General features: G+C 34.7%; 1 protein-coding gene across 1 annotated transcript in view; it reads right to left on the bottom strand.

Annotated features, from left to right (window-relative positions):
• LOC143251988 (unconventional myosin-VIIa-like) overlaps positions 1-18,063 on the bottom strand; it is a 143,805-nt gene extending 125,742 nt beyond the window's left edge. The window contains exons 1-2 of the mRNA XM_076503456.1: positions 17,914-18,063; positions 13,277-13,383 (exon numbers count right to left, since the gene is read on the bottom strand). Of these exons, the coding sequence (XP_076359571.1) occupies positions 13,277-13,383; positions 17,914-17,938 (132 nt within the window). The 5' untranslated portion in view covers positions 17,939-18,063. The remainder of the gene's footprint in view (positions 1-13,276; positions 13,384-17,913) is intronic.
• Between the last annotated feature and the right edge of the window lie 1,863 nt (positions 18,064-19,926).

Below are 19,926 nucleotides of genomic sequence, written 5' to 3'. Positions count from 1 at the left end.
GGCCACAGTGGAAAGTGCACATAACTCAAGAAACAGCTCCCCATATTAGCATTATTGTGTTTATTGTCGTATAAACTTCATCTGAGATTATATAGTATATCAGTAGTGGCAACCATGTTTTTCATTGCATTTCTCCATAGAAAGTACTAGTGCACTCTCTGAGACATATAAGACATTTATGTGCCCTTCCCCACACTGTGTATATATTGTGTTATAGAAAATTTAATGTGTGTGTTTTTATAGTAAAGCCACATCGAACTGTCTGCTGTATCCATCGAGGGAAATTGAACCTCTAATTTTACTGTTGTTAATCTGATGAATTACTGCTCTCCTACGGAAAAGTTAATAAGGTTTTTTTGGTGTAAAAACAAAACGTAATGTATGAATATAGTTAACTTACGTCAAAAATACTAAGTGCTCAATAACATTGGTGATGGGAGTAGAACATTTATGAACCCACCATTAATATTACTTTTTTACAAACTATCATCCCACAAAGTTTGGTTAAAATTAGTTCAGAGACCTAGAAGTAGTTAGATAAGGGAAAAACAGACAGACAAATTTTTGTGCTTTGTATATAAAGATAATAGTATTATACACATGAACCATCTGCGCTATCCATCCTTAATTTTTAACTTTAACCAAATAATGTGATTTGACCGTTCGCGGCAAACCATGGACCTTCGAATCCAAAGCCCGACACGTTAATCACTTGGCCACTTGCAAACCTGTTCGTCCGAAATAAACATATTTCATAAACGTCGAAAATTTTCTTTCATCTTCATGGTATTTTCTGATTTTTAGGTAAAAATATGATTATTTCCCAGTTACCTTTAACATAATTTATAATGAACTTTAATATTTTCTTCCTAATAATACTTAAAAATAATGGCTTCGAACACACGATTGACTAGACTAAAGCTGGGTAAAATGTGTTATAATAGGCATCATAAAATGCTATTTAATTTGAAAAATAATAATATGTGTATGTTTATATCAAATGTATGTGATAATGTGATCAAATGGATATGATAAAGTTAATTAGCAGTAGTTAAAGTTCATTTATACATTTATAGATTTCAGTATCAATTAAACATGAAAAAGCATACCTTTTAAAATTAATAAATCCGAGTTAACAGTTTTTCTTTTTTTCTACCGTTAAACAGAGAGAAAGAAATATATAGAGTGATAGATGAATATGTGAATTATTATTCCGAAACTTTTTTCCAATAAAAATTTGCATGAATATGTTACCCTATCTTCTTCTTCATTCGAAATTAATCTCATTTAGATTTAAGATCGGCCACTAGGGTTTGGTTTGTTTTTCGAATTTCGCGTAAAGCTACACGAGGGCTATCTACGCTAGCCGTCCCTAATTTAGCAGTGTAAGGCCAGAGGGAATGCAGCTAGTTATCACCACCCACCGCTAACTCTTGGGGTACTCTTTTATTAACAAATAGTGGGATTGACTGTAACATTATAACGCCCACCCGGCTGAAAGGGCGCAGTCACTCCGGTATTTTATATTAACTAAGAAATTTTGCACGCGAGTGTTTAGTCCTGACATCAAGCCTAAAGAGCAGGCATATTTGGTGACAGGGATTTGAAACTGCAGACCTCAGATTGCTAGTCGAAGGCCTCGCCACCAGGTCTGTAAGTTATCATAACTACTTACTAACTTGGGAGGTTAAAATATCTTGAGTGAAAAACGAATATTAAAGGGCGATAAGATATAGTAAAATTTTGAGAATCGTTATTTTATGCAATAAAATCAGCAGTACATTTCAAAGATAGCAATATTCCGGTTCTACAAGTCTCAAAATACAAATCCTAAGGAGTTATCCCGAATAATGTAATGATAACTTTGGTAACGATCACTTTGTTAGTTTCGTGCTTTAAAACGATCTTCGATACAGAAAATAGTAGAAAAAAAATAACAAGGCTAATAGTAAGTGTACTTACGGACGAAACAGAAACAAAACATTTTTAATAATATCTAATTGTCCTCTGTTATTTCGTTCCGTCATCAACGATCTAATTCGATCACCAAATCCACGTTATTAATCTCTTGTCGCTCTCTCTTATTCCATTCCGTCAATAACGGTCTAATTCCATCACCAAATACACGTTTACCGCTTTTATCTTAACTTAAAAAAAATCAAAACGGTTTTCCTTATAACCTGGTTTTACTGAGAAGTGAGTTGTGGTAGTAGTAGTAATAGAACCAGTCATCTCTGATATTCATTTTTCCATCTAGTATGAATTTTAGAGGGACGAATATAGTGAAGTACAAAGATCGAAGAGCACGCTTTCTAGTTCAGTACATAAGATATGTACTAGTAGTTAATATGAGAAATTGCAATATTATGAGTTAGTTTTTCCACGTCTTAAATGTGCTATGATTATATTTTAATTTTCGATAAAAGAAATCAACAAGTAAAGTACTTGCGAAAAAATAAAGAGTAAACCCAAATCTTTTTAACAGTTATTATTAATGAAATGTAAAAAATAAAACTAACATTGCAAGGCATATATGAGTATATATGTATTTCACAAATACGGTAGTACTTACCGTAGGAATGGGTCAGATGTGCAACCTCAGAGACATTGTATACAGTATCTAAACAAAATTTTACACACAATTTTTACACACTTCTGAAATTAAACAAATCAACTGCAGAGTAATAAGCCGCCAAAGTACTCGAGGAAGTCGGTAGAATTAAAACAAAAATTTTACCAAACAACAAATGTGTCAATCTGCCTATCCGAGTGATTGGCTAACGTTGTTGGAAAGGAATAGTTCTCTCCTGCCTTTACCATATACAAAAGTAAATGCACATGATTGAATTATGTTACCTTTGCTAAAAGCATTTTCCTTGGTTTTACTTATAACCTTGGTTGGTTGGTTTTTGAATTTCGCTCAAAGCTACACGAGGGCTATCTGCGCTGGCCGTCCCTAACTTTGCAGTGTAAGATTAGAGGGAAGGCAACTAGTCAGCACCACCCACCACCAACTATTGGGCTACTCTTTTACCAACGAAAAGCAGGATTGACTGTCACATTATAATACCCCCAAGGCTGAAAGGGCGAGCATGTATGGTGTGATGGGGATTCGATCCCGCGACCCTCGGATTACAAGTCCTGTACCATGCTGGGCCTATAACCTTGGTAATAAGAATAACCATTTCGCAATGCTACTAACGGGCTAACAATACACTAGCAGCTATATTCTACGGTTAAGAACACACTCCATGATTTGCCAAATAACAACCCATTATCATATCACGTGGGTGCACAATTGCTTGTTCGCACGCACTACGAGGTCTGTTCAAAAAATACGCGGACTGTTTGAATTGCGCGACTCCAGTTGGTTCCAGGGTAATCCGCTTGGTGTCGCTAGGTTCGCACAGATCAGCTGATTACGACGCCATTTCCCGATTGCAGATATCTTCATTTGTGTATTAGCTACGCGGTTTTAAGTGAAGTGCGATTTCTTCGTTTGGCGGATTTCAGAATGAATGATCTGAAGGACTTGCTGTGAAATTTTGTGTTAAACTTGGAAAATCTGCGACTGAAACTTTTGCTATGCTTAACACGGCTTACGGTGATGTTGCTATGAATCGTACAGCATGTTTCAAGTGGCATGAACTTTTTAAGGATGGTCGACAGTCCATTTAAGATTATGAGCGTCCTGGACGTCCTTCCACGTCAACTGACAACCCACACGTCGACAAAATCAACGCCCTGGTGCGGGCAAATCGATGTCTGACTGTCAGGGAGCTTGCTGAAGAGTGTGGGATATCAGTTGGATCTTGTTACGAGATTTTGACCGAAAAATTGAAGATGCACCGCGTTGCTGCGAAGTTTGTGCCTCAGAACTCGTGAGATCTTGGCCAAACACTCGATCACTGTTCTTCCCCACCCCCCTCCTCACCTGACCTTGCTCCTTGCAATTTTTTCTTGTTCCTCAAACTCAAAAGACCCTTGAAAGGAAGAAGATTTGAGACGATTCCCGAGATTAAGGCAAATGCGACGAAGGAGCTGGAGGACATTACAAAAGAAGCGTACCAGGACTGTTTCAACAAGTGGAAACACCGTTGGGATACGTGTGTGCGTTGGGGAGGAGAGTACTTTGAAGGGGTCCCAGACCTGTAACTTTTAAATATAGTAGATTTTGTTTTATGACGTCAGCCCGCGTATTTTTTGAACAGCCCTCGTACATGATAAGCCTGCAGTTGTATCAACTACATTAAAAACTGAACTATTTTGAATCTCTAGATATAGGTTCTAACTATGACATAACCTTCTGAAGTGACGTTTTCAGTTCTATACAGCAGCCTTGAGAATTCTGTGTTGATTAAAGCAGTCGTTGCATAAGACGTGAGTTTCCAATGTGAGTAAGAACGGTACCATTGCCGAAGTCTGATACGACTTTGCTCGAGTGTTCTGAACCGAAAACAAGAAAGCTAAATTTTATAATTTACCTTTATATTTTTTTTCAAGCTAAGAGTGATCTTTTGACATTTACAGTTGTACTTGGAACAGTGCAGTTTTTAAAATATGCCTTTCAAAGAAACAAACCGAAAGAAAAGGAGAAAATATTATGTTGATAGCCTTGAAAAGTTTTTTCTCAGCGAAGAATGCACTTTTGCAAAAAAACAGAAATACAGTTGGAAAGAGTGGTGCTGAATATATGAAAGAAGCCTAACCCATTAACCTAGCAAAGAAAAGGCTACCATCTTGGCTAAGTAAAAAAAAAACACTGTAGGAAATATATCAGAGAAAGCAGGGATATTTCAAGACATGACATTAAGAAAAGCAACGAGATAGACAGGTTTATAGTCCAGTCACTCTCAAGATTCAGTACCTAAAAAACTATGAGCTAAAGATTAAATTTGTTAAAGTAAAACAAAATTTAGAAGTAAGAATAGGGGCACCAAAATTAAGGAAACAAGGCAGGATGGGGCAGGATAACATTAAAATATTTGGTAGTATTTTTAAAGCGGTGAAACCTCGAAATGGTTGTAGTCATTTCGTGTTTTATTTTGAACGTTGATCCAATAATAAAGTTGGATTGAGTTTCATTAGTAGGTAATCAATCTTTTTTTAGATACTGAGCAAATTTAAAAGTTCCAAAAACCAACGGTTTTGATATGATTCTCAATGTCTACACCATACAAGTCAGATAACTGATATATGATTATAGGATCTTCCTGTCTCACTTCTGACATTAAACAGCTCCCTTATGATGTCATGCATTTTGTTAGGGACCGTGTAATTTGATTACACACATGTATCTGTACTTGGCTGCTGATACAAAGTTTACAACAGAGAAATTTAGATATATACACCTTCCATTTAGTTACAGAAATCACACGAAGTAGGAACGGGCGGAACGATGACTACACCTACCTTGAGGTTGCAAGGTATCAAAAACCAAGTGTTGTAATTATAACCCACCCATACCTACCTTGTGCTCCCACTTTTTGACGCTTCTATTCTTATTTCTTCATTTTTTATTCAAACGTAATTTACACTTGCATATGTGTGTATGGAATAACGTTATTGGAAATACCAGTGTACAGAAGAAGAAAGAGACACAGTTGTTATTATTTCAGGTTTTAACTGAAATATAGACAGTGATACTATTTGGAAGAGTACGTAAAGTTAACATGAATATACTGCAATTGTCACCTACGGTTGCGATTATTTAAGAGATTGGTTATTCAAGAAAGCTTGTATTGGCTGGTCAATAATCTGTGTCGTGACCTATTCTGGGATGCGGATAATGTCTAAATGCAGAAATAACACAGCTAAGTATAAGCTGGGAACAAAACCCACTTTCAATGGACAATGACAATGATCGTTAACGAAGGTAACCTAAGATCATGGGATATCTCACTGGAAACTTTCGTGCTGTTTGAAAAGGGAGACAGCATCCAATTATTTTTACTTCAGTACTTATATATAGAAAACGTTGCTCTCACTAGCTCTAGTGCATTTTATTCTGTGTTTTCTGGAGAGATTCGTGTTTACACTTGTATTCAAGTCACTTTCTTTGTGTCTCAGATCATTTTATTTATTGAAACATTTACATTTCTCTAACATGTTGCTTATTGAGGTTCTTAACACAATTTCTTTTGTATTAGTGTGTTTACATGTCAGAGTTATAGCACAGTAACGTCTTAAGCATCACTTAAGAAAAATACAATATTTAATGTACGCTAAACACTCTTGAAAAAAACGTATAGGGAATATACGAGGTCTGTTCAAAAAATACGCGGACTGACGTCATAAAACAAAATCTACTTTATTTAGAAGTTACAGGTCTGGGACCCCTTCAAAGTACTCTCCTCCCCAACGCACACACTTATCCCAACGGTGTTTCCACTTGTTGAAACAGTCCTGGTACGCTTCTTTTGTAATGTCCTCCAGCTCCTTCGTCGCATTTGCCTTAATCTCTGGAATCGTCTCAAATCTTCTTCCTTTCAAGGGTCTTTTGAGTTTGGGGAACAAGAAAAAATAAATCGTAAGGAGCAAGGTCAGGTGAGTAGGGGGGTGGGGAAGAACAGTGATCGAGTGTTTGGCCAAGATCTCACGAGTTCTGAGGCACAAACTTCGCAGCAACGCGGTGCATCTTCAATTTTTCGGTCAAAATCTCGTAACAAGATCCAACTGATATCCCACACTCTTCAGCAAGCTCCCTGACAGTCAGACATCGATTTGCCCGCACCAGGGCGTTGATTTTGTCGACGTGTGGGTTGTCAGTTGACGTGGAAGGACGTCCAGGACGCTCATCATCTTAAATGGACTGTCGACCATCCTTAAAACGTTCATGCCACTTGAAACATGCCGTACGATTCATAGCAACATCACCGTAAGCCGTGTTAAGCATAGCAAAAGTTTCAGTCGCAGATTTTCCCAGTTTAACACAAAATTTCACAGCAAGTCGTTGCTCCTTCAGGTCATTCATTCTGAAATCCGCCAAACGAAAAAAAATCGCACTTCACTTAAAACCGCGTAGCTAATACACAAATGAAGATATCTGCAATCGGGAAATGGCGTCGTAATCAGCTGATCTGTGCAAACCTAGCGACACCAAGCGGATTCCCCTGGAACCAACTGGAGCCGCGCAATTCAAACAGTCCGCGTATTTTTTGAACAGCCCTCGTATTATAAAGCACTTAGAAAGTAAATAATTTAATCCAATTTACAAATAGCATAATAACCATATTTTGTGTATATATATATATTTTTTTAATATATTTGCGAACAAATAAATATACTTCTACCTTACGAATAACATGCTGATGTACGTTATACATGTTATCAGAAGCTAAACTGTTGAACCACACTATCCTGTTCGATAGTTTTAGACATAAGTGTCCCTTAGTAACAATTACACAAAGTAATTTTCAAAGCTTGCCATCACTTCCATGAAGCTGTCTGAAAAACTAAACAGTGATTCATTTATTTTAATGAATTCATGAAGTCATGTTCTGCCTTAACTGTATTCGAGTTGTCCAGATTATCTTGAAGGTCTCCGACATAAAATCATGTTAAAATGTCAACAGAGTTTAATATAATTATTATATTGTTATTTATTTCATATTTAATAGCATACAGAATGGTTTGGAAAATCTGGCAACAGTCGAGTTTCTATACAACTATATGGTCGGACATACCTTGACCTCACCTGACCTACCATAAATGTTGCTTTCTAATATACTTGGTTTATGCTTCTCAACTTTGATTGAGATTCAAAGTCATGATTTACAAATACATAAAAACAGAAGAAAAAGTTTAAAGCCATATCGAGCCAACGTCTGTGATCATAGTTATAAATTATAACTCACCTGTAGATTTTTGTTTTACAAGACAACAAAAGTACTGACTTTTTGTATAGTACGGAACAGTTTATGCTCAATACATATATTATGTTTAGGTAAAACGTGTAGTTAGGTCATATCACATCAGTTTCTTAGATAAATTATAACGATGACAAACAAATATAGTTTTTTTTTTTTACTATTCTAAAAATTAGCTCTTATGGTCTGAATCCTTATTTTTATTAAAGTTATTTTGAGACGTTTCAGTAAGGGTATGTAGTCAGAGGTCCAAACTCTTACAAGTATTTTTCTACAAAGCTTTATGACAACAATTTTTACTTTTCAGCTCTTCCCTATATTTATTACAAAAATTACGACTGAAATACATATAAAGAACATAAACTGAAAACTAATAGTCCAGAGATTAATAAAAGTCTTAACCTGGCAAGACTGGACAAGTTTAAAACATTCTGTCTTTATATGAAGCACATGATATATGAAATAGAAAATGACTTTACTTCAGAAATCACAAAATGTGATTAACGTGTTAAAATGTTTAACTCAAAAATATGATAATAGTAAAGGATAAATACAGGACATACATGTAGTTTTGCAATATGAGCCAGGAGTAAAACAAGTTATAACAAAATGAGAACTAAAGACATAAGGATCATAAATTCTTCAACTTAGGTACTGTAAATCTTATAGAGTATTCCAAGTCTGTTTTAATACGTGGAAAGAACAGCAGTCATTTTATAACCTAGAACTGTTAACTAAAACATCCCATCCAGAATTCACCAGGAAGATCCGAGGTCTTTCAATCGTAATTTATTGTTCTTTTATACAGCGCATGTTATGTTTTCACGAAATACATATGAACCAAGAAACCATTTTAGTAACGCTCTGGTGATGCTAGACTCAAAAGGAGAAGTTATAGAAAAATAACAAAGCTATTCTAATCGTTAAAAACAAATTCTTATAGTTAAAAAGCAAAATAAATAAGAATGTGCACCTAAGTTACAGAGCCTTCGTTTGCGCGAGACATTATTGGCTCTTCACAGGTCTAGAAATTAGGTTTCTTGTTTTAGGATTATATTAAAGAAAACTATTATTTTGGGTCTCTCCATACAACGAAACAGTTATTTGTCAAAGAGTTTCATCCTTTCTAAAGTTAAAAATGAATAATAAAAATAATAATAAGCCGTGTTTAAAATACAATACAGAACAAGTTTTTCCCAAATTCTATGGTGAAAGGATGATTGCACAAAACCTCTGAAATGTTATTTGATGGCTTCAAGGAGTAAGTTTGGGTCTACAATCTTTATTGGTTCCATTGGGCCGTGGGTCTGGAAAGTTTTGAGTGTGGGTTGACTTATTATCCTGGATCATGTGAAAAATTGGGAAAATTTGTTACTTTGTTTTCATCTGTTCAAAGCCTCTTGGATTACAACCAATGAAATAAAAAAGTGACAAATAAACAGGTCGTTGAAAATCCGTACGTGAAAAGATTCTATTTTCTGCAAATTTAAAACTCATGGATGATTCTACAGTTACAGTATTCGTATTTGGATCAAAATCAAGTATTATAGTTTATTAATCTTGCAGATTTGTCTTCTAAAAGGCACCGGAGAAGTTAATCACATGTGAACATCTTATATTGAATATGCTGTCGGAAAGCAAGACTACAGTCATTATTAAACAGTTTAACTCTGAAGATATTCTAAGGAAAACAGAACTACAGACATTTGATGAATATTTCTTTGAAATCTCAATGTTTTAAGCACACTTGTGTATTAAAGTATAGATGAAGCCAGACCAATGTTCTGTTAAAACGTGTAGTATGTTCTCCACGTAAAATAATTTTCACTATGTTTACAAATCATTAATTCTCAATGTACTATTGTTTCAAGCATGTCACAGAAATCACAACAAAAAGTATATGTGGTCCATGATTTGTATTACAATACGCAATTGATCCATTAATAAGGGAAATCAGACCTGTTCATGTCTCCGGTGTCACTGCCTTGTCACATTACATAGATAACTAAAAACTAATCTTATACAATAGCATCAGTACATTGTAGAAATAACTGCCCATCATTGAGGGAAAGCACCTCACTTTAATGTATTTCTTCTTTTTACCAAGGATTTTAGTTCACGTTCATCTTTCTCAACAATATTTTTCATGTTTCCGTTTGGTTCTTTTTTCTTAGCGTTTTCATATCTTACCCTTTTATTATTGGATCCTTCTTTTCTTTTTTTTATTTTGATGTTTCTCCTAGTTTCTCTAATGACATCATTGTTTAGTATATATATATAAAATACAGACGGCTGACATGGATATTAAAATAAAACCACTGGATTCCTCGTCATCTTGAATCTTTGTTTAGAATACATAATTATTACTGTTAATTGTTTTCTTTATTTCCCGACCTCTGTGCTCATTTCTAGCTCTCTGCTCTTTGTATCGTTCATCTTATGCATTTTAGTTATTGTGGTTTGATCTGGTTTTGAATTTCGCGCAAAGCTACACGAGGGGTATCTGTGCTAGCCGTCCCTAATTTAGCAGTATAAGACTAGAGGAAAGGCAGTTAGTCACTAGCACACACCGCCAACTGTTGGGTTACTCTTCTGCAAACGAATAGTGGATTGACTGTCACATTATAACGTCCCCACGGCTGAAAGGACGAGCATGTTTGGTGTGACGGGAGTTATTATATATTTCTTTCTTTTAACCCCTATTTTAGTTCACGATCTTTTCTCATAATCTGAGTTCTATTACATTTTCGCACCAAACATGCCGCCCTATCAGCAGTGGGAGCGTTATGATATGAGGGTCAATCCCACTATTCGTTGTAGAAGAGTAGCCCAAGAGTTGATGGTGGGTGGTGATGAGTAGCTGCCTTCCCTCTAATCTTACACTGCTATATTAGGGACGGCTAGCGCAGATAGCCCTCATGTAGCTTTGCGCAAAATTCATAAAACAAAACAAACAAACAAACAAATTACATTTCAGCCCTTTTCTTTCTCATCTGTGTTATTTACAATCTCTATTTATTATTATTTTAACTTGTATTTCACCATTGTTTTTTGTTGTCCACTTCAGTTTTATTTCATATTTTCTCCACATTACATGATCTATTCTCCTCAGTCTCTGCTTTTTATTTACTTCTTTTCACTTTCTATCGAAATTCATGTTTTTTCAAGCTTTTATTTCTTCTTCCTCCACTTGCACATTTTTCTTGTTTGTTATTTGTTTATATTTCTGGTTAGTTCCTGTAATTTCGGAACCATCCACTTTGTTTTACTATAACGTGCAGTATATGATTACAATTTAGTCTGTTGATCAAGAATTACAGATTAGTGGAAAAGATACATCTGTACACCTTACCTGCACAAAAACGAAGCACTTTTGTAATTACCACAATACCATCTAATAAATAACACTGAAGCAAAACGTGCTTGGAAGATAGAGGTCGATAACACTGTGTAACAAAATTTTTACTTTTTCTTGTTCCTGGCCAGAAAGTGTTATTTCCCAATTGCTTATGCCTGAAGTAAATGAAAAGACCTCTTTTTCTCTTCAAACTTTGCTTTTGTGACCTGGGAGCCTATAACGAAAACATGATGGGAAACTGTATTTGGGGGCTGATGCATTACAGTCGCAAGTCTCAAAAAACTACTCATTTCTAAACATTTTTGTATAACTTTAGTATAAATACACGTAGACCTTGATTCATATGTTGTTGTATTCAGACCTTATGTAAATGAAAATGTGCAAATTTGCCCATTTTTACATAGAAAATACGTTAATTTATAAATTTCATTATCCAGGTCACAAAAACAAGGTTTGAAGGGAATAATGGCCATTTTCTGTACTTTTACAACATAAACAATTAAGAAATAACGCATATTATCCAAGAACAAAATTTGTGTTACATAGTGTAATATGCTTAATACAAGTTTCAAAATTGGGAACAATTAATCTATTGTAATTCATGAATTTAAACTTTTTTTAAATTTATCTCGAAAATCAAAACCATCTTTTGGTAATTAAAAAACAAACTATTAAGGAACGTGATCCCATTTATTGTTTTGTAGAAAATAGGAATAAGTAAGAGAAATGTGGTTTAAAAAGCAGAATAATCGATAATCTTTTATATTATGTAAGGGATTCTGCAACGCTTACAATAAAGAAATGACCGGTTAAAAATATCGAGTAAAATGACGTTCAGCCCAAACTGCGTTTATTCAAACCTAAGCAATTGCTTTAATTATCGTTCGAATTTGACTCACATAAGGAAGACTAAACATCCATAGTTTACGCGTTTGCGAAGAAACCATTTAGTGATACATCACACTCAGGAATGAGTCAAGTCAAACCATGTGTCAGCCAGACCGAGAGGCGGCAATGATTTCAGACAACGCATGCGTACAGCACGAGACTAACGAACCATTTCTACGAGAATGACGTGTTTTAGATGTGGTGTTTAGCACTGCTTTATCACTTGTAAGCTATCACGTATAAAATGTCGCGGTATGTACGAACCAAACTAATTTATCAAGTGGCTGTTTATCGCGTGAAATGATGGCATTAAAATAGTTAACAAGAATATTAACGTAGCTCATTCACTTATAATGTCACCTGCAACTTGACAAAACTGTTTAAATTAATTCGCTTATCTAAAAACATGTATATCTAATTACAATATAAATTAAAAGTGTATTCAGTGCGAAACTTTAGGGGTTTCCTAGTTGATATAATTCAAAACAAGGTTAAAAATTTAAGTCCGTGTAAAGTAATCAAGGGCCAAAGTATATAAAATCTGGACATTGGATTGAAAAATAACACAAATAATAAATGCAATTACAGAAATAAAGTACATAGCACTAAAAATAGCTCCTAGAAACATCTATTGTTCCACACTAAGCACAGAGCTTCACAGTGAGCTGTGCCGATCAACCTCCGAATTTTAGCGTTTAAAGATTTCAATGTTACCGTTAAACCGCAAACAGCCGAAAATTTCAACCACATTTTTTACTGCAATGTTAACCCTTGCCTGCGTTTGACCAAACGAAACTCGTGTAGTAACTATGCACGCGGCTGACGCAGTTGCTGATTTGAGGAATATAAGAAACGCTTAAGTGCTTGTTGAAACTTACTTTTAGTTGAAAAGTTCATGAAGCAGTCTTAATAAAACCGTCAGTGAAATTCCTGTTCTCACATTAAAACCTTTTTGCCTATGACGAAATAATATGACAGAGAAAAATAAAAGAATTACCGTTACAAATACTTTAGTAACAACTATTTGTCATGTATAAACTGGAATACCATTAATGTAAAAGTAAAGAAAGATTGAAAATAATGTGCGACACTTTCATTATTTTGATCAACGTGCTAAGTCTAAATGCCTGCAATCCACGTGCTACACACATAAAAAGGATACATAAACCTTGTCATGATTATACCGTACGTTCAAGTTCGTATTTATCCCATTCTCATCGATGTCACTAATCATTGTCATATCTGGAACGCCGTCTTCCGGTCGACAACCTGTAACATAGGTAAGAAAAATAACTCATGATTTATTGTATTTTATGAGCAGAAAAAATTAAGATAGATATCAAACTAAACGACTACGATATCACGTTAGTATAGACTTTAGATTTCGAATGACCAGTTATTTGAAAGGCCCGCCATGGCCATGTGGTTGAGGCACTCGACTCGTAATATGAGGGTCACAGGCTCGAATCCCCGTCACACCAAATGTGCTCGTTCTTTCAGCCGCGAGGGCGCAATTAAGTTACAATCAATCCCACTATTTGTTGGTAAGAGTAGCCCAAGAGTTGGCGGTGGGTGGTGATGACTAATTGCCTTCCCTCTAGTCTTACACTGCTAAATTAGGGACGGCTAGCGCAGATAGCCCTCGTGTAGCTTTGCGCAAAATTCAAAACCAAACCATTTATTTGAAAGATTGATGGGTCTAAAGACTGAATCAGTTAGGCCATTACGTAGCGAAACGTTTTTGAAACACCAATTGAAATACCCAACATTTCAAAGACGTAATATCTTTGGGTTGATTGAAGACTAATGCCATAATAATTGACATAAATAGAAAATCGAGTTTAAGTAAGGATAATAAGCTTCAAAGTAAATTATTAAGACTTCAGTTTTTAATTTATACAGCTGATATTTTATTTATAAGTTTAGCAGCGTGTGTAAGAACTATGTTATCTTAATATCTTGTATAAAAGATTTAGGTGTTTTTTTTGTTAAGCGCACAGTTACATAACGGGCTATCTGTAGTGCGCCTATTGCGTGTATCGAAACACAACATTTGGTATTGTAAATATTCAGGCTTACTGCTAGAATAAAAGAAAGTGAAACATATATAGACAACTTAAAGTAGATTATGTTTATAATAAATCGTGGAATAAATTGATAATGAAGGACATTTCGCAATTCAGCGTGTCATGTGTTACAAGCAGTGTGACATATGATGGTTAAACTGCACTGGGTGATAAGTGTATCATGACGAGTGCAAACGCCACAGCTTTCACATCTTGCTATGAAGATCGCCATTGTAGTTTCTTTCGCATATGAAGTTGGTGTTATTGGATTTTTAATGCAAAACTACACAATATGTCCTGTCCACTGTGGAAAATGAAACCACGAAACTTAGGTATATGAGTCAGGAAATTTACTACTGATCCAGTACATATGTATTTGTAAATGGAAGCGCAACTTATTCAACCAAAATGAAACTGACAAGTGCGCAGAGAGGTGAACTTGTTGTATAACATCTGGATAGAGATTTGTTCCAGTGTTACCGTACGAAAATTCATGAAACAATTCTGAGAATAGAGGATGCACTTGTGCAAACCATGTACTGGCAGATCACTGACACCTACTGAATCTGTCGCTGAGGCCACCAAGTTGTACCAAAAAAAAGCTAGCACAAGTGCACATAAGTGCAAAATTGTCACCTGGTGTTTGGATTTGACGATTTTAGCTATTCTGTCAACTTTGTTGAATTTGCGTTCTTGGCAAGACTGGAAGTCAATGGTCAATAAGGAGTGTACTTCCTCTTGGGAATGTTAACATGCGGACAACATAACCTGGTCCTAAACCAATCTACATACAAAATTTCCCATGCAGCTCTGTGATGCTAAGGCGGGAGTGTAGCAAGGTTGGTACGATGGTGGCTTTACTCGTCTAGGTTAGATCATATGACAAATATAAACCAAACACTAAAATAAAATATAATTTGAATTATATGTAATAATAATAAGCATGTCACCTGTAAAGCTCTCCAACGTTTTACCAATAATAATAACGTTTAAAAAAACTACATTATTGTAAAAGTTTCATAATATAACTCTGTTATATGATTTACTAATAAATATATTATGAATATAATATCAGTAAAAGCGAATTAATCCATTATGATCACAACAGTATGGTCCCCGTAGCACACATGTTGTCACTTGACTGCAGCATAGTGTGTTTTCACACTTGACTTTGTTGTTAGAGAGTTTTGTTGTTTTGGAAGAAATATGAGTACATGGACTGCAACCTTTCATAATCAATCCTGCAAAGTAACATGCAATGCTTAGATCTTACAACCAATGGTGAAGCGACGAAGTATAATACATTACAGTTCACATGCAGGGTGGTGCCACTCCATATATTGGAGATACTTGTCTTGCAGGACCTCTTTTAAGACAGAATCGTTTTACGTTACTTTTCCTCGTGAACAACCATCTAGTTTTCCCAATCTAACACCAGCCTATTTTTGGCTATGGGTTTCTGAAATCACGTGTATATTATAGAAAGTCTCGCTCAATTTCAGACCTCAAAAATACAATTATCCAAAAGTAACCAACATACTAGATGAACTGCGCCTCGTCTTTGTCACGTGGATGCAATGCATTCTGGAGGCTGGAGGAGCATATTTTAAACAGATGCTGTGATTGATCAGATATTAAATCCTAGTGGCGCCTCTGACGGCAACCAATGATAACTGTGACATTTGCACGTCTAAGCTACCCTTATCACTCCTGTGAAATTTACCCTCCTATACCACACCGTTTGTGAGGTATGGCGTGCTGCACTGTTCAACTCAATTTATCATAGTCATCCTGTACATAAAATAAAAGTATGCGGAACTGGATTCCAGGTTCAAAATTTTCTGAAAAAAAAGTCGACTTTTCAATGTCTTATTGTAATGCATTCTAATGTAATGCTTTTATATTGAACGGTAATTGAAAACCAAATAAGTAAAAACAAACTCCTATCAAATTAAGTAAAATCTTGTTATTCAGATACTTCAATCATTAATGCTAAAATCGGAAAAATATCCATATTAATTTTTAAACTGACATCAAACTTGGTAAATTTTAACCACTATTGTGATAGAAAATAAACGCATAAATAATTCATTCAAAATAATTTGTTTATTTTATATATTTTCATCTTAGCTATATAGCTGTCTAATCACGATATCAACAATTATGTTGTTGTAAAGTTTAATACAGTACACTGGACAGATGGAATATTGTGAAAGAAATAACATACACTGATGATATTTATAGTTTATGAAAACGTATTATATCCAGATTGATTTATTTTACAAAAATACCCTGAACAACAATATTGTTTTAGTTAATAAAACCTTTTCTTATAAAATATGAAAATATTCATTTTAAGTACTGAACAAAGGGAGCTTTACGATCATAGAAACAGTAAGTGCGATACACCATCTCGTGGGATTATTAACATTTTGAAGAGTTGAAAACTGGGATTAAACGGAACCTTTATGGAAGCACCTGTCAGTAGCTTATCATTGATCTTATTAGGAAAATAATAAAAATCAATAAATTTATCGTTTGAAACTATATTTCAGATCAATGACGAAGCGGTTAATATTTTAGTTGCAAAACTGGAGCCTCTAGTGGCAAAGCGGCATGTCTGAGAACTTACATCGCTAGAACCCAGGTTTCGATACCTGTAAAGAGCAGAACAAAAATAGCTCATTGCGTAGCTTTGGGCTAACTTACAAACGAACAAATGTATATTAAATACAATAAACATTTTTTTCTCAATGAACTGCTTCAAGACACGCAATTCCATATTACCATATCAATTGAACGTGGCTTTTTTGTGTTAATTTGTCTCAATCTACAAAATATAAAGAGGAACACACGTTTATTAAAAGAAACATCGAAACATAAAACACTCAGTGCCTGCAGATGGAATAAGCACTTGATCTGTTTAATCATTTAATATCAAGTATCTTTCGGGATGCTCATATGCATCTTTGTTTGATCTGTTAGATAAATGTAAAAAAACACTAAGAGACATAGAAACATATAATAAATATTTCATCACTTGTTGGATCATGTCTGCAGGCTCGGAATCAATAGACGTTTTATGCGTGTCTAACTTCTGGCATCGTGTTTCACGGAAGTTATTGGAAGAGTGTCCGGATGCCGCCTGAGTTTTCAACCGACAACAGCTCCATCTTAAATTACGTAAGCTCATTCTGCACAGATTCATCTTTGATGGTTTAATATTAGTACGAGTGATATAATATAAATAACTTTATTGACTTATGTAATCTGAGCTTGCTGAATAAAGACTAGAAACATTATAACAAGTCAAAATCACTGATAAAGGTTTTTTATCAAGACTTTTGTGACCTATGTGTTTTTAGCACATCATGTTTGTAATTCTTTCTGATAGTTTTATAGAAAAACAATACAAACAAAAGATGTAGTTGTCATGTTAAAGAGAGGCAGATTCTGGTCGTCACTATAATTTTAAAATAAATGTTTAAAATATACGATCATTTAATAAAGAGCTATTTTATTTATCTGAAACTACCTAGAGCGAAAGTAAAACTGGCGATTTATCCTATAGGATAACCAAGCTTTTCAAGCATCCATTCGCCCATATCCAAGCAAAACCTTCGTATATTGCTTGGCAAGAGGAGACTACACTGGGATGTGTACTTCTCTCAATACAATAATACACTTAACTTACGATATACACACATAAATAGTAAGGGAGTATAGACTTTACCTTGATAAATATTATAGCCTTCCATCTTTTAAAAAAACTTGAATGTTCCACACCAAGAGGTTTAGAAGTCAAACGTATCACATTTTCGTAATTACAGCTTTTCTGTAGCACTGCTCGACATTCACCGCACCTAGCAACTCCATTCTTAGTGCTGCCTTTCGTCTCTGTCGAATACCGGCAATAAGTAATCTGAAGTTTGTGCTGCCATCTACTGTGTACTAAAGATACTTTAATATATTTATATATTTTAATCTGAAATGAAATCTTTAATAAACTAAAAGTTTATCATTTTAGTTCAAGCAGCCGTTTACAATAGTAGTCTAGCTAAACTTAATACTAGAACTTAACTCATTTAAACTGAAAGTTATAATATTACACTGACATCGAAGCAAATATTCTCGCCATTAAAACTTTAATTTTTGAGCGGTATCACATAGGTTGTTTTTTTTTTTCGTTAGATATATATATATATATATATATATAGGCCTAGACATGGCCAGATAGTTAAGGCACTCGACTCGTAATCCAAGGGTCGCGGGTTCGAATCCCTGTCACACCAAACATCCTCGCCATTTCAGCTGTGGAGATGTTATAATGTTACGGTGAACTCCAATATTCATTAGTAAAAGAGTAGCCCAAGAGTTGACGGTGGGTGGTGATGACTAGTTGCCTTCCCTCTAGTTTTACACTGCTTCATCAGGGACGGCTAGCGCAGATAGCCCTCGTGTAGCTTCGCGCAAAAATCAAACAAATATCTATATTTTCACATTTTTGATGAAAGACCAGTAACGAGCTTTTGACACAATAACAAGTGGAATAGGCTGTAAAAATATGCATGTTTTCATTTGTTTTTAATAGATGAAGCATACAGAAGTACAAATAGAAAAAACTGGAAATAATATATAGTGATTTATAAGCGATTGGTAAGTATTAAAAATAGATGCTTCAAAAGACAATTCACGGTAAATATTTAGTCTCTGTTAAACATACAATAGGCCATATGAATACCTATTTTAATATTTAAATAAATATTATTTAACAAGTAGTAAAGAACACAGAAAGAAAACTTTAATATTTTATGCAATATTCATGAAATTGACTATAGATAGCATGATTAATTTGAGAAATAAGATTAAAGTTTAGCTCTGTAGACGAATTACACTGAGAAGAAAATTCGTTGACGCTAAAAAATAAGCCAAGAAGATGGAATGATACTAGTCAACTTAGCATTTCCTGCTTCTTTGTTCCCAGGTCGGTCAGCAACTAGATTACGGATTTACAACACTAAAATCCATGGTTCGATATCTCTTGTTGAACACAGTACAAATAACATATGAGTAGCTTTGCAATAATAAAACAACAACAGCATGCTTTCCAGTAGCTCAGTGATAAGCTTGAGGGTTTATAACGTTAGAAATCGGCCTTTAATACTTACGGTGGGCAGAGCACAGATAGCCCATTGTGTAGAGCTTTGAGGTTTAAAATAAACAAAACCAAAGTATAGACTAAACTTTAGAGGATTAAATGTAATATCTAAGAATTAAAAAAAATATTTTCATTGAAACTACTTGCTAAAAATAAGTCGTTAACTTTTTTTTAATAACAAGAACTTCGTTATTTTGGGTACAATCCATAAAATTAACTTTTGAAAACTCACGATCAGAGACATCACTAGGTAGTTTAGAGATTCTGGGCTCGGGATGTATAGACGAGAGAATTTTTGGCGTTTCAGTATCATATACATCCTGTTTTTTTCTTCTAATTTTTAAGATACCGACTAGTTATTCAGGATATTGTCCTATAGAGCTGGAGCACGGGTCCCGCATGTTAATGTCTAGCAACGTCCCTTCTCGTGATTACTTTTAATTTAAAAATGATAAAACTTTCTGTCTACCTTTATTTTCTTTGGGTATACCTGTACTTACCTTAGCATTTAAACAGTCTTTGATGTTCGAACATGATCTCTATATCACAGTAAAATCACTTTTGTCATTCACTATTTATCACCAATAG

This window comes from Tachypleus tridentatus, chromosome 1 (assembly GCF_004210375.1).
Source record: "Tachypleus tridentatus isolate NWPU-2018 chromosome 1, ASM421037v1, whole genome shotgun sequence".
Classification (NCBI taxonomy): domain Eukaryota; kingdom Metazoa; phylum Arthropoda; class Merostomata; order Xiphosura; family Limulidae; genus Tachypleus; species Tachypleus tridentatus.
This window is presented reverse-complemented; position numbering and strand designations above follow the sequence as displayed.